This window comes from Bos grunniens, chromosome 7 (assembly GCF_055505025.1).
Source record: "Bos grunniens cultivar Pamir isolate PY7600 chromosome 7, Bosgru_T2T1.0, whole genome shotgun sequence".
In the NCBI taxonomy this organism is placed as follows: domain Eukaryota; kingdom Metazoa; phylum Chordata; class Mammalia; order Artiodactyla; family Bovidae; genus Bos; species Bos grunniens.
This window is the reverse complement of record NC_141171.1, coordinates 35,896,214-35,910,751: the sequence shown is the minus strand read 5'-3', so window position 1 is coordinate 35,910,751 and position 14,538 is coordinate 35,896,214. Positions and strand designations below refer to the sequence as shown.

At 36.3% G+C, this 14,538-nt stretch overlaps 1 protein-coding gene across 18 annotated transcripts in view; it reads right to left on the bottom strand.

Moving 5' to 3' along the window:
* Positions 1-14,538, bottom strand: part of LOC147369033 (uncharacterized) — a 1,040,253-nt gene that overhangs the window by 213,895 nt on the left and 811,820 nt on the right. For all 18 annotated transcript variants that reach the window (XR_015167180.1, XR_015167182.1, XR_015167173.1 and 15 more), the window contains one exon: positions 1,936-2,017. Coding sequence is in view for 5 of the 18 variants with exons in the window: in XM_086410779.1 (XP_086266905.1) it covers positions 1,936-2,017 (82 nt within the window). In the remaining 13 variants the exon portion in view is untranslated. The remainder of the gene's footprint in view (positions 1-1,935; positions 2,018-14,538) is intronic.

Below are 14,538 nucleotides of genomic sequence, written 5' to 3'. Positions count from 1 at the left end.
ATGTACTTGCCCCTTTACTTCAACATTTACAATGTTCTGTACCATCTGCCCACTGTTCAAAAGCTGTCTTGTCAGAGAAAGAGCTTACAGGTTTTTCCATCTCCTGTGCTGCTTATTCTTGTATATGAACCCAAAGATATCTTCTTTCACTTTTTTTATAAACAGATACTTCTCCCAGATACTTCCTGATTCACAGTGCTTCTTCCTTGTTCAGAGTCTGTACAGAAGCTTCTCTTAACTTATCAAGCTTTTCAACACCCAATCTAAAAAGCCCATATTTTATTATCAGAACCTCTCTGCCTATGAATTCCATGACTGGTATGGAGTCACATTCTACTGCAGATAATCCATCTCCACACTTTCCAATCCTTTCATGCTCATTCCACCATTGAAGACTTATGTTTCTGTTCCCATTCCTGCCTGGAGTAGCTTCTCACTTCTCTGCCTTGTCCCAATCATCTTTGTATCTCATGCCTAGGATTCTTCTGAAAACCCTCCCCCTTCAATATTTTCTGCCTAAAGATCATGTAGTTTTCACTGTTTCAGCTTCCATTTCATAGAATTGATTGTCATTATCACTAGCGTATTATAAGATACCAGCCAGTTAGAAAACAAACCATAAATTTTAAAATAGCTGGTCAGAGATTAAGAACAGGGACCAGAAAGATGTTTGGATATTATGAATATATAACAAATACATGTCACAACTTGGTCTCAGAGAACATGCAAGAATTAGAATCAATAAACATGTTCTTTGAAAACTAACACTACTCTCCATTATGTAGTCCTCTAACTATTAAGCATTTGTAACTTTAGACATATCAACCATATATTTGCTTTTTCCAAAGTAATTCATGCCTCTTACATATATTCAACTAAACTTGAAGTATTATACAAGTTGCTACTGCTAAGTCACTTCAGTCGTGTCTGACTCTGTGCGACCCCATAGACAGCAGCCCACCAGGCTCCCCCATCCCTGGGATTCTCCAGGCAAGAACACTGGAGTGAGTTGCCATTTCCTTCTCCAATGCGTGAAAGTGAAAGTGAAGTAGCTCAGTTGTGTCTGACTTTTAGCGACCCCATGGACTGCAGCCTACCAGGCTCCTCTGCCCATGGGATTTCCCAAGCAAGAGTACTGAAGTGGGAAGTTGGGCACATATTAATTGCCAATCACATATTCAATTTAGTATTATAGAATTGAACATTTTCTTTATAGTTTATAACTTTAGTATCTCACAGTAGAACAATTTTTTAAAATAATGCAAAATTCATACTTGAGCCAAATCATGGCCAAGCCATTTTGTGTCCAAAAACAATTTTTACTGATGAATCAACTCCCAGCCAAAGTCAATTTACATCCCAAACCACTTTTTACTGATGAGACATTTAAAAACTGCAACAGAAAATTTGCCACCTTAGGAGAACAAAACAGGCACAAATAAATACTGAGGAAATGAATTAATCAAGCCAAAGCATAAGCTGACAAGAAAGGCTGAAAGAAGTATCAACTCCAAGAACTGAAGTGTACAGAACAAGTGGGTCATTTTGTCTTCCTATGGCTATGTTGCCCAGTTCTACTCAATGACATCATGTTTAATTTCTTAAAAAAGATAATCATCATCATCTCTGCTTAATTCTCAGAATCAACTAAATGGACACTTCTAATCCTGACATCTTAGACCACTGATAGCCTTCCTGAATCCTCCTCTTAAAGAAAAGTCACAAACAGATTCATCTAAAAGAGGGAGATATAGAACAAGATGTTTTCTCAGAGACTGTACCTTGTGGCCATCCTTTTACTTCACCCAGGTATTGACAATGGTATTTCAAAAGCTCTTGAGGGCTTGATCTGGAATAATGCAATCTTTCTACAGAAAAACAATCTTATATCCCAACATGTGAGCAGATTAAAAAAAAAAAAAAAGGTCATAGTACCTCATCGTGCACAGAGTTGCTGAGTTATTGCGGAGATGATGAGACATTGCTGTAAGCAACAACAGGTTTCTCAGCCTGAGATCTGAAACAAAACAAAACAGTCAAAAGGAGTTGTTGTACATGTATCCACTCTTCTGGTGTTCAGAAGCCGTCTATGGAGCACACAGCTAAGGGGCACCAGCAAGCATATCAGCTTTCAGAGGATGAGACTTCTTTAACTCTCCATAGCACAGAAAATTACTGAACATATACATGAATCCTGTGCAAGACAAAAAGGGAAATCATATGTATTGTATAAACATAATTTTCTTGTAGAAATACATTGTATATCATAAATCATATTATTTGAGATGTACTAAAATGAAATACAAAGAATGATAAAGTGTTTCCATTGTAAATGATTTTCTAATTATAAGAATTGGGAAGTATGTTGATAAATCACTTTGGAAATACTTTCATATTTCTGCATATTATGGGGCATTTCATTTGAAGATGTCAAATTTTCATAACCAGTAGCCAGATTGTTATACAGACATTTTCTCTAGGTCACCTTTCCAGAACTCTCCTTTAATTCTTTTCCAAAATAAAAACCCTCAAAACTCAAAAGGACTTAGAGAAAAAAAAGGAAGGAAGGAAGATAGTCTTTGAGGATATGTATTTAAAATTGGTTGGCTTATTTGCATGTAATAATATATTTTGACACATGACAAACATCATCAACCAGCCTCTCTTGAAATTCCTTTGCATGTAAAGCATTAAGTTTATGTGAGTAGTTTCTAGCATTACCTAACAAAATCAAGCAGCAATAGGGAATGTGAGGTTTGATTGACACTGATTACCAGAAAATGTAGGAAAGAGGAAACTATTATCTAGGAACCACCTGAAATGAATATTTGTGCATTAACGTTTTTGCGTATTGTACATTAACTCCAAAAGTTATTGTTTTGTCACTAAGTTGTACCCCACTCTTTTGCAACCCCTTTGACTATAGCTCACCAGGCTCCTGTGTCCATGGGATTTCCAGACAAGAATACTGGAGTGGGTTGCCATTTCTCTCTCCAACTCCAAAAGTGCTTATTTCAAATGTCTGCATTATGTGAGAACCATGAGAGTTTGGAAGTGATTAACCTGAAATCACCTGAAATGATTCTTTCTTGGACCACAAGTAATGCTAACATTTCCATTTTAGTGTTTAAGATAAACTGTCTTGCTTCCCTGGTTTCAAGCCAAGGGCCCACAGTGCTGTATTTGCTTGCCCCCACATGTGAATTGAGGGCTTCCCAGGTGATGCTAGTTGTAAAAAATCCACGTGCCAATGTAGAAGCACAAGAAATGTGGGTTCAATCCCTAGGTTGGGAAGATTCCCTGGAGGAGGGCATGGCAACCCACTCCAGTATTCTTGCCTGGAAAATCCTATGGACAGAGGAGCCTGGTGGCTTACTCCATAGGGTTGCAAAGAATCAGATAGAACTGAAGCAACTTAGCATACAGCATACGCATACATATGTGAATTATGGTAATGTCTAAGATAAGAATGAAAAAGAGGATCTAAGAGGTTAAAGAGTGGTGATATATTAATCTAAGGAATAAAATGTTAGCTAGAAGGCTTGTCTGGCTATCTCTAACTCCCAGGAGGAGTTAAAGGGTAAGAAAGAAGCTTGTTTTCACAGTTACACTTGGAAGACAACTTGGATAGGTGATCTTAAAGGGTTGGTGAACTTCGTTTCAATCTTTTTATTCTCTACATATTATTATTAGTGAAAACTCTGAAAAGGAAACAAACAGTGAACTTGAAAATGTGTTCATTCCTAAATAGCTACTGTATGGGAAGGAGAAGATTTTATATCATTTGGTTTCAGACTGTAAAAGAAGGATAGTTATGAGAAGAAAGAGCTGCAGTTTTTCTACAGCAATGGTTTAAAGAAACAGGTCAATTCCTTTGGTAGACAACAAAAAGATCTAATAAGTACTCAGGAAGCCATCCCTAAACCCAGAAGTGATTCTTGAGATGTATTTTCAGGAAGAATCTTAGCTAAATCCAGACATATCTTAACATAGCTTGAAAATGAGGAAAGATGTTTGCCCACCATTCTCTCGGCAAGAGACAACAGTCCATAAGAGGTGATCAGATTAGTGAAAACCAACTCTGTCAGAGTCAGACTTTTAAAATACTGAATTCAAGGCCTCAACTTAAATCGTAACCTCTGGGGAAGAGATTTCATAATCTCTGTCTTTTAAAAACTCTTTAGTGATCTTGGTAATCAGCTATTAACACTTTAGAAACTACTACTTTATAAGTAACTCTTACTTAGAGTAGTATGACTTTTTTGGGAGAGTTTGAAAAGAACTGACTTGATTCAAAGGATTCTTCTTTGAATGTTTTATACAATTCAATAGTGATGCCATCCAGTCCCGGGGTTTCCTTCATTTGTAGGAAGGTTTTTGAATACTGATACAATCTCCATATTAGTTGTGGATCTGTTTGCTTGCCCTCTTTCTTTATGATTTAATTTTATCATATTATACATTTCTAGGAATGTATTCATTTGTTCTGGGATTTCCAAATTGTTGGCATACAATCTCTTATAATCATTTTAATTTCTGTGTCATCAGTTGGAATGTCTCTTCTTTCACTGGATTTTATTTAACCTCTTCTCTTTGTTAGTCAGTCTAGCTCAAGTTCTGTTAATTTTGTTTATCTTTTCAAAACACCAACTCGGTTTCAATTATTTTTTTTCTTTTGTTTTTCTATCTTATTTACTTGTCCTCTTGTCTTTTTTTTTTTTTCCTGTCCTTGTAAATTTGGGTGTGACTTGTTTTTCTAGCTCCTTGAGGTATAAAAGTTAAGGTGTTTGAGATAGTCCCTCTTTTATAATCTACTTCTTTATTTAACTTCTATATGTTTTAACATCTGTATCTACAAATATACCTAGGATTACAGTAGTTATGAAAAATGAAACTGATAAAAGTGATATAAAGTTTATATATTAAAAATCTAGCACAATATCTATTATAAAGCAAACAATAAATGAATTACTTATCATTATTTCATGAAAAACATTACATATGATCAAAGTCTATCTTTACTGAACTATAATGGCATATTATATACACACTGTCAATGAGAAGTACTCTTTGAACAGTGACAATTAGAATACAATTCACAAACTTTAAATAGACACTAATCAAATAAATCCCATTAAATAACATTGGAGGGCATTTTTAGGTGTCTTGAAATTTGCAAGAATACTGTCTTTATTGACATTCTATTTGCCATATAAAAACTTTCACACCCCCATGCATTCTCATATGCATTTAGATGTTGGGCTTAAAATGAATGTTGACTTGGCTCATCTAAGACATAACTGAAGCATGAAAGAGCTATAACTAATTAAAGAATAAATCATGTAAATATATAGATCATAAATTTTCATTTTGTTTCAGAATTACTTATAAGTAGCACCAACTAAAGAAGTTTCTAATAGAACAAACAAATGTCATATGTTAGATACATATTTATGCTACTGTGTAAGAGAGCATAATATATCCAGATGGTACATAATGATCATATATGGTAAGAGAAAAAATTTTTTCATTGAAGCTGGAGATGTACATATGCTCAGTATACTTCATAGAGTATTAAAAATCAGTAGAGAATTTATTGATTATTGAGGGAAAATATAGTGAGATTCTCATTTAACATAACACATAATTTCCAAATGAATAAGAGTTATAAATAAACAGAAGAAACAAAGAGACAAAATAAAACAAAAAAAACCCATAAATTATAGGGATAATATATAAATAATTAACCCTATGAACTCAAACTTTTAATGAACTTGATGGTATAATGACTGAATTTACAAATAAAATGTATTGGTAAAACTAACAAAAGACAATTCATGTAATAGGGAACCATTTGAAATACATCTCTCTACCCTGGCTAATATTTTCAATATGCAAACAGTTTCTACAAATCCGTTACAAAAAAATCTTATTATATTTTATTAGACAATATCAGAAATCATTCTAGTGATCTATTTCCTTCCACTGTAAAATGGGGATTATAGGGGTATCTCATAATTTAAAAGGTTGTTGTGAGGATCAAATAAATCAATAAATGTTAAACACTCAGAATAGTCCCTGGTATCTATTAAGTGTTAGAAAAAAAATCTTGTCAATAGATTCACACAAAAAACCCACAGAAGTCAAAGTATTGGTAAATGTTTAACTATAGTACTAAAAAAAATATTGTAACTCAAATAATATAAAATGATTGTGCCGTGAAATTCATATTTTAAAATAACAATGTTTAACATAATAAAATTACTATGTAGCAGATATTCTCAACCATTTTTTGTTTGAAATAAATACAATCATTCTGAAAAGCAATTTGATAATATATATCAACAACTTTTTAAACATATTTAAACATAATAGGCTAGAAAATCTTTATTTTAAAATGCAGATAAGCTACAGCCCAATTTATTTCATAATTACTCTTATCTATAATATGGAATTATTTAGATTCCTAATAATAGAAAAAATGTTACCTATTGGAAAATTATCACTTATATAATGGAGAGCATGCTTTTGTTATTGTGATATTAAGGAACACCTTTAGGACATGAGAAAATATCATTATTTACATTTATATACTTTTCTCCATTCATTCAACAACCTTTATTATACTTATTGAGTATTTATAATGTGATAGAAATTATATTTAGCTAAAAGACAACACTAAAAATGTTAACAGATCTTATTTTTAATACATAAAAAATATATAAAAATTTAATATTTTTCACTTTTTTTGTATTTCCTACTTTCTATAGTGAGGAGAAATTAATTCTAAAACTTTTTTTAAACATTTATAACTAGCACAGTATCATTCTATAAGGATATTAAAAGCAAAATTTAAGCTTAGAGAAATCTGAGTCAGAATATGGCTCTATGCATTGTTTATGAGATCAGCTACTCAATTTGTAAATCAATAAGTGAAGGCTGAGTTGTTTTGAGCTTTTCCTTGGGCTTTGCTATTGCACTGGAGTGTAACTAGAATTGTTTAAAAACATTGATTTAAAACCCTGAGCTCTAAGAGTAAACAAAAAATCAGTGAGAAGATATATTTTAACTTGCCACCACACATTCTGAACTATACAAACCTAAAAAAATGTAAATAAACATACAGATTTGTCTTCTAAAGATCAGATTACACCCACAAAACAGCCATCATTTGTTGACTCTCACTGAAAATGAAAATGAATTAATACATTCTTACTTGGTTGAAACTGGGTTTAAATTATCACAGTGTCCTAGTATGTCCTGTCAATGGACAAGCAACCTCCAGAAACAGACTGACTTTAGTTTGAAAAGAGAAACAAGACAAAGAAAAATTTAATGTGACACATGCTGCTATTATTCACAAAATGTAGTTAAGAACTGTCTCATAGAGAAAAACAGAAGGATGTGGTTCAAAAAGGATATTTAATCAAAATAAATGGTGCTCCAAACTTAGCAGGTGGGATTCTTAAGAGATGTTGTGTCAAAGTTCAAATGATTTTGGTCTCATTTTATATGTGGTACAGCTTGGGGTTTGCCCAGCGTGTCACAGAAAAGCAGTCTATGAATAAAGGGAACCTAGCCCTCTGCCATTTATCAGAGTGACTTGAACTGCAAACTGATATTTTTCAATGATGGTTTAAAAAAGGAATTTGAAGGGCACCTCTGCAAAGTCCACAGCCAGTGAAAGCAAGCAGAGTGAAAGGAACTCTGGGAAGCAGAAAATGTGAAAGATCCTACATTCAAACAGGGTGTAGGTATCAGAGATAGGTATCAGAGAAGATTTTGATCTATGGGAATGGCATTTTAGAATGAATATTTTGAGTGGAATGAAAAAAAAATGGACTGGAGTGATCAATAAAGGAGTCAGAGGGACAGGGTAAGAAATATCAGGTGATGACTGCCTAAGCTAGGGCTGGAACACTGTAAGTGGAAAGTAGTGGACAGTTGGGTGAGTTAAAGAGCATGGGAAAAGCAGCCCTTAGTGACTGATTGAACTTGGGAGATGTAACAGAGAGCGAAGAATCAAACTTGATTCCTGGTTTTTCTTTGACAAATGAAAATGTTGTCACTCACTGAAACTGGTAACATAAAAGATAGGACAGTTTGATGCCAGTTCAATAAGGGAAAGGTGGACATATCCAGTAGGAAAGTAGTTATAAATGTTTGGAACTCAACAGAGAGTTCTGACCCACAGAGCAATTTTTTTTTTTTTTTTTTTTTTTTGCCACAGGTATAAAGAGGACCATCTAGAAAGAGAAAAGAATATGATAGGAATAAAAAATTGAAGGAGGAGCAGTCACAGAAATAAGAGAAAACATGGTGATAGCAATGCCACAGAGGTCAAAGAAATAGTATTTTAAGAAGGAAGAAATGGTTATCAATGTTAACTACTATGCAGAAGATTATACTGGAACTAAAGAATCCTTTAGGCTCAGAGTATAAACGGCCATTGGTGACTCATTGAGAGTTATATCAGTGAAACAGTGACAGAAATAAGAGAGATAAATCAAGAGCAGAAATTACTCTTTTAAAAATGTTTATAATAAAAACTATGAAACTAGGCTGAGGGAGGAATCAGTTTACTTAAAATAAGGTAAAGATTTGAACACGTCATTAGATGGAGAAGTTGGACATGGAAGAAGTCATAATTCACAGAGAATCTACAAGAGCTAAGATTCAGGGTACAAGTTTAGAGATGAATCCTATTAATTTAGTAAGAGTGTTATCATTATAGTAATTTATACATGTAACTGCGTTCTTCAAAGGGATTCCCTGGTGGCTCAGATGGTGAAGAGTCTTCAAAGATGTCTCACATCTTATAGAAATACATGAAGCAATATAGCAGATTGATCAAGATGACAGAGTCAGGGCTTCCCTGGTGGCTCAGTGCTAAAGAATCTGCCTGCCAATGCAGGAGACACAGGTTCAATCCCTGATCCAAGAAGATTCCAAATGCCTTGAAGCAACCTAAGCCCATGCATCACAATTACTGAGTGAGCCTATGATCTAGATCCCAGGAACCACAACTACTGAAGCCCATGCACTCTAAAGCCTGTGCTCCACAACAAGAGAAGCCGCTGAAATGAGAAGCCTGTGCATTGCAACTATAGAAAAGCTGGCGCAGCAATGAAGACCCAGCATAGCCAAAAAATAAACAAATTAGAAAAAAAAAAAAGATGGCAGAGTAAGAGAATATGGAACTCACTTCCCCACATGAATGAATCAAAAATGTATCTACAGGTGCAACAATTCTCACTGAAAACTAACTGAAAACTGGCAGTAGAGCTTCTGTACAACCAAAGCTATAAGAAAGATACACATGTAATCAACCATGTAGGAAGGGAAGAAAAGCAATCAAGCTCGGACTTGTACCCTAGGAGGACACCCAGAAAATAAGGGAGAATATATGGGCACAGCCACTGATGTATGCTGAGAGTCCTTGATGGTGCCCACAGCCCCTCAGTGTAGCCCCACAACCAGGCATGGGTGGCACAGGTGGGAGGCAGTGATCAGCTGTGAGGGACAAAGGGGACTTGCCCCCGAGGCTGAGTCTGCAGTCATCTACACAGGTAGCTCATTGAAGACTACTTAGACCTCTGTCTGGAGCCAACACAGGCCAATAGCCCCACACAAGCCCCAATTACAAAGACATATGAAAACCCTTTTAAGACTGCAATAGAGGCAGAAAGAATTAGGCAAAATGAAAAGGCAGAGGAATTGGTCTCAACTTAAAAAGCAAGGGCAAACTCCTAATAAGTAAATAATGAAACAAATAAATGATCAACCAGATTAAGAGAATACATTCAAGGCAATGGTAATAAAAATATAAACTGAATGAAGGAAGACAAGAGATATGCACACTGAATATTTAACAATGAACTAGAAAACAAAAACACCCAATCTGATATGAAGAATTTAATACCTCAAATAAAAACACACTAGAAGGAATGAATAACAGACTAACTTATACAGAAGAATGCATAAGTGATCTGAAAGACAGAATAATGGAAATCATCTCATCAGAAGATTAAATTTTTTTAAAAAATGAAACCTGTATGAGACATTTCAGATAAATTAAGAATACCAATATTGACAGCATTGTGAGAAGACGGTAGAGGAATAAGACAGGGAGATCTCCAGGTTCTCACAAATACATCTGCTGCTGCTGCTGCTAAGTCACTTCAGTCGTGTCTGACTCTGTGTGACCCCATAGACAGCAGGCAGCCCACCAGGCTCCTCTGTCCCCGGGATTCTTCAGGCAAGAATACTGGAGTGGGTTGCCATTTCCTTCTCCATTGCATGCATGCTAAGTTGCTTAAGTCATGTCCAGCTCTCTGTGACCCTATGAACAGCAGCCCACCAGGCTCCTCTGTCCATGGGATTCTCTTGACAAGAATACTGGAGTGGGGTTGCCCTTTCCTTCTCCACACAAATACATCTAAAACTCATCAAGATATGGAACAACTTCTACAAAGCAAACTCTAGGCGACAACAGACCCCAGGCCTCCATGGGGGCAGTGTAAGCTCCTTGGAATGATATAGGAGAGAGGATAAAGACATAAAAAGGAAAAAAGACAGAGAACTTCTAGATAGGAGCTTGTGCCCCAAGGGAGGGAGTCATTAAGGAAGAAGAGTTTCCAGGCCCTGGGAAGCTCCCTCACAGGTAGGACCAAGAGGGAGCTTTAAAATCTCTGAGAGCTGGGCAAGGCGGGGACCCAGAGGGCAGAATACAAAGAAAGCTGCACTTCTCAGCTTATAAGCAGCTCACAGACCTTGGCCCCAACCAGAGAGTGGGTTCTGGGAGCCAAGAGATGTGCACACAAGCCCCATGGCACAGAGGGCAAACTCAGAGTGCCAAGGGAAGCACACACAAGTCTCCACTAAGCAGAGGGCAAGGTCAGTGGCTGAGAAAAGTACGCCACACAATCGCCTTCCCAGCAAGCCTGCAATGCAGGGCAGGACCTGGGGATGGAAGCTATGACAAACATTCCAGGGATAAGGAGGGGGCTGGCAGAGGCGAAGATGGGCAAGGTCCTCTATGATCCACTTCCTAGAGTAATGGAAATAAAAACAGCAAAAAATGGGACCTAATTAAACTTAAATGCTTTTGCACAGCAAAGAAAACTATAAACAAGGTAAAAAGGTAACCCTCAGAATGGGAGAAAATAATAGCAAATGAAACAACTGACAAAGGATTAACTTCCAAAATATACAAGCAGTTCATAACAACTCAATACCAGAAAAACAAATGACCCAATCAAAAAGTGGGGAAAAGATCTAAACAGACATTTCTCCAAAGAAGACATACAGATGGCTAATAAACATACGAAAAGATGCTCAGTATCACTCATTATTACAGAAATGCAAGTCAAAACTACAGTGAGGTATCACCTCATACCAGTCAAAATAGCCATCATCAAAAAGTCTACAAACAATAAATGCTGGAGAGGGTGTGGAGAAAAGGGAACGCTCTTGCACTGTTGGTGGGAATGTAAAATGATACAGCCACTGTGGAAGACAGTGTGGAGAGTCCTTAAAAAAACTAGGAATAAAACCACCATGTGACCCAGCAATCCCACTCCTAGGCATATACCCTGAAGAAACTAAAACTGATAAAGACACATGTATCCCACTGTTCATTGCAGCACTCTTTACAATAGCCAAGAAATGGAAGCAACCTAGATGTCCATCAACAGATGAATGGATAAAGAAGCTGTGGTACATACGGAATACTACTCAGCCATAAATGAAGCACTTTGGAGTCAGTTCTAATAAGGTGGATGAACCTAGAGCCTATTATACAGAGTGAAGTAAGTCAGAAAGAGAAAAACAAATATCATATATTAACACATATATATGGAATCTATAAGGATATTAGTGCTCAATCTGTTCTCAGAGCAGCAATGGAGATGCAGATACACAGAACAGACTTATGGACAAGAGTTGGGGAGAAGAGGGAGCAGGTGAAACGAATGGTGAGAGTAGCATGGAGGCATATACACTAACATATGTCAATAGACAGTCAATGAGAATTTGCTGTATGACTCAGGGAAACCAAACAGGGGATCTGTAATAACCTAGAGGGGTGGCCAGGTGGGAGGTTGGAGAGAGATTCAAGAAGGAGGGGACATATGTACACCTATGGTTAATTCATTTGATATTTGACAGAAATCAAATCAATATTGTAAAGCAATCATCAATCAATTAAAAATAAATGTTAAAAAAAGAATACCAATATTTGTGTTATAGCGGCCCCAGAAGGATAAGAGAGGGAGAGAGAGAGAGAAGAGAATCAAAGATGTACTTGAGAAACATATGCCTGAAAATTTCCCAAACCTAAAGAAGGACACAGATATCCAAGTACAGCAAGCACAGAGGTTCCCAAACAAGATAAACCTAAGCAGATTCAAACCCAAATATATCATAATTAAAATGGCAACTTTAAAGATAAGGAATTCTAAAGTCAGCAAGATAAAAACAAAGAGTCACATACAAAGGAATGACCAGAAGACTATTAGCTTATTTCTCTGCAGAAAAATTGCAGGCCAGAGGGACTTGTATGAGATATTCGAAGTGCTGTAGGGGAATACCTGCAAATGAGGCATTCTACCCAATAAGATTATCTTTTAGAATAAAGGAGAGACAAAGAACTTGTCAGACAAGCAAAAACTAAAAAAGTTCCTCAATACAAAAGCAACCCTAAAAGAAATGTTAACAGCTCTCATCTAAGTGGGAAAGAAGAAAGAATCAATAAGAGAGGTAGAATCCCACAAGGAAAGGCAAATATATAGTATGGGCTCAGGATTGACCATGTTTTTTTTTTTTTTTTTTAAGCTATAAAGATACAAAAAACAAAGAAACAAAGATATAAAAAACATAAAATTGTAAAAGCAACCATGACTACAATAAACAGTAACCATGAAGATGATATAATATGATATCAGGAACATGATGTGGGGGAGGGGAGAAAAAGGTATATCTTCTGAAATGTGTTTGAACTAAATGACTATTAGTTTCAAACAAGAAGATAAATTTATAGCCCAAACATATATGACTCCTATGGTAACCACAAATAAAAACCTACAACAGATACATGAAAACTAAAGACAGGAGCACAAGCATACTACTAAATAAAACTATTAAATAAAACTAACAAAACTTCCCAAGAGGAACATAGAAGAAATACAAAAACAATCAGAAAATAAGTAATAAAATGGCAATAAGTACATACTTGGGAGGGATTGGGGGCAGGAAGAGAAGGGGACGACAGAGGATGAGATGGCTGGATGGCATCACTGACTCGATGGACGTGAGTCTCAGTGAACTCCGGGAGTTGGTGATGGACAGGGAGGCCTGGCGTGCTGCGATTCATGGGGTCGCAAAGAGTCGGACACGACTGAGCGACTGATCTGATCTGATCAATAATTACTCTAATTATCAATGGACTAAATGCTCTAATCAAAGGACATAGTGTGTGGGACTTCCCTGGTGGTCCAGTAGTTAAGAATCTGCCTTCCAAGGTAGGGACATGAGTTTGACCCCTGGTCGAGGAACTAAGATCCCACATGCCACAGGGCAACTAAGCCCCACATGAACCACAACTAATGTGCCCTGATGCCACAACGAGAGAGAAGCCCGTGCACTGCAATGAAGAGCCTGCACACCTCAACCAACACCCAATGCAGTCAAATAAGTAAATAAATATTAACAACAACAAAAAGACCTAAATATAAGATCTGAAAGTATAAAATGCCTACTTGAGAACATAGGCAATTTAAAATGAACTGTAGCAATATATATTTTTTGATCTATCTTCAAGGCAAAAAGAAAAAAAAAAAAAAAAAGCAAACTTCCAGGGCTTAAATACCCTAAATATATAAACAGCTCATATAAGTCAATATCAAAAAACAAGCAAATCAATCAAAAAATAGGCAGAAGATTTGAATAGTCATTTTTCCAAAGAAGACATACAGCTGGCCAACAGGCTCATGACAAGATGTTCAAATCACTAGTCATCAGAGAAATGCAAAACAATGAGATATTACTTCACACCTGTCAAAATAGTTATCATCAAAAAATCTACAAGTAAAAAATGTTGGCAAGGATGCACAGAAAAGGGAACACTCCTACACTGTTGGTGGGAATGCAAATTGGTGCCGTTACTATGGAAAACAATATAGAGGTACCTCAGAAAACAAAACAAACAAAACATTACCATATAATTCAACGATTCTACTCTTGGGTATAGAGCCAGAAAAAAACAACACTCTTTTGAAAACATATATGCACCCCAGTGATAGCAGCAGCATTATTTCTAAAAGTCAAGATATGGAAGCAACTGAAGTATCCATAAACAAAAGGATGGATCCAGAAAAGTGAGAAGTATGCACACAAACACACACACACCATGGAATATTCAGTTCAGTCGCTCAGTCGTGTCCGACTCTTTGCGACCCCATGAATCGCAGCACGCCAGGCCTCACTGTCCATCACCAACTCCCAGAGTTCACTCAGACTCACGTCCATCGAGTCAGTGAT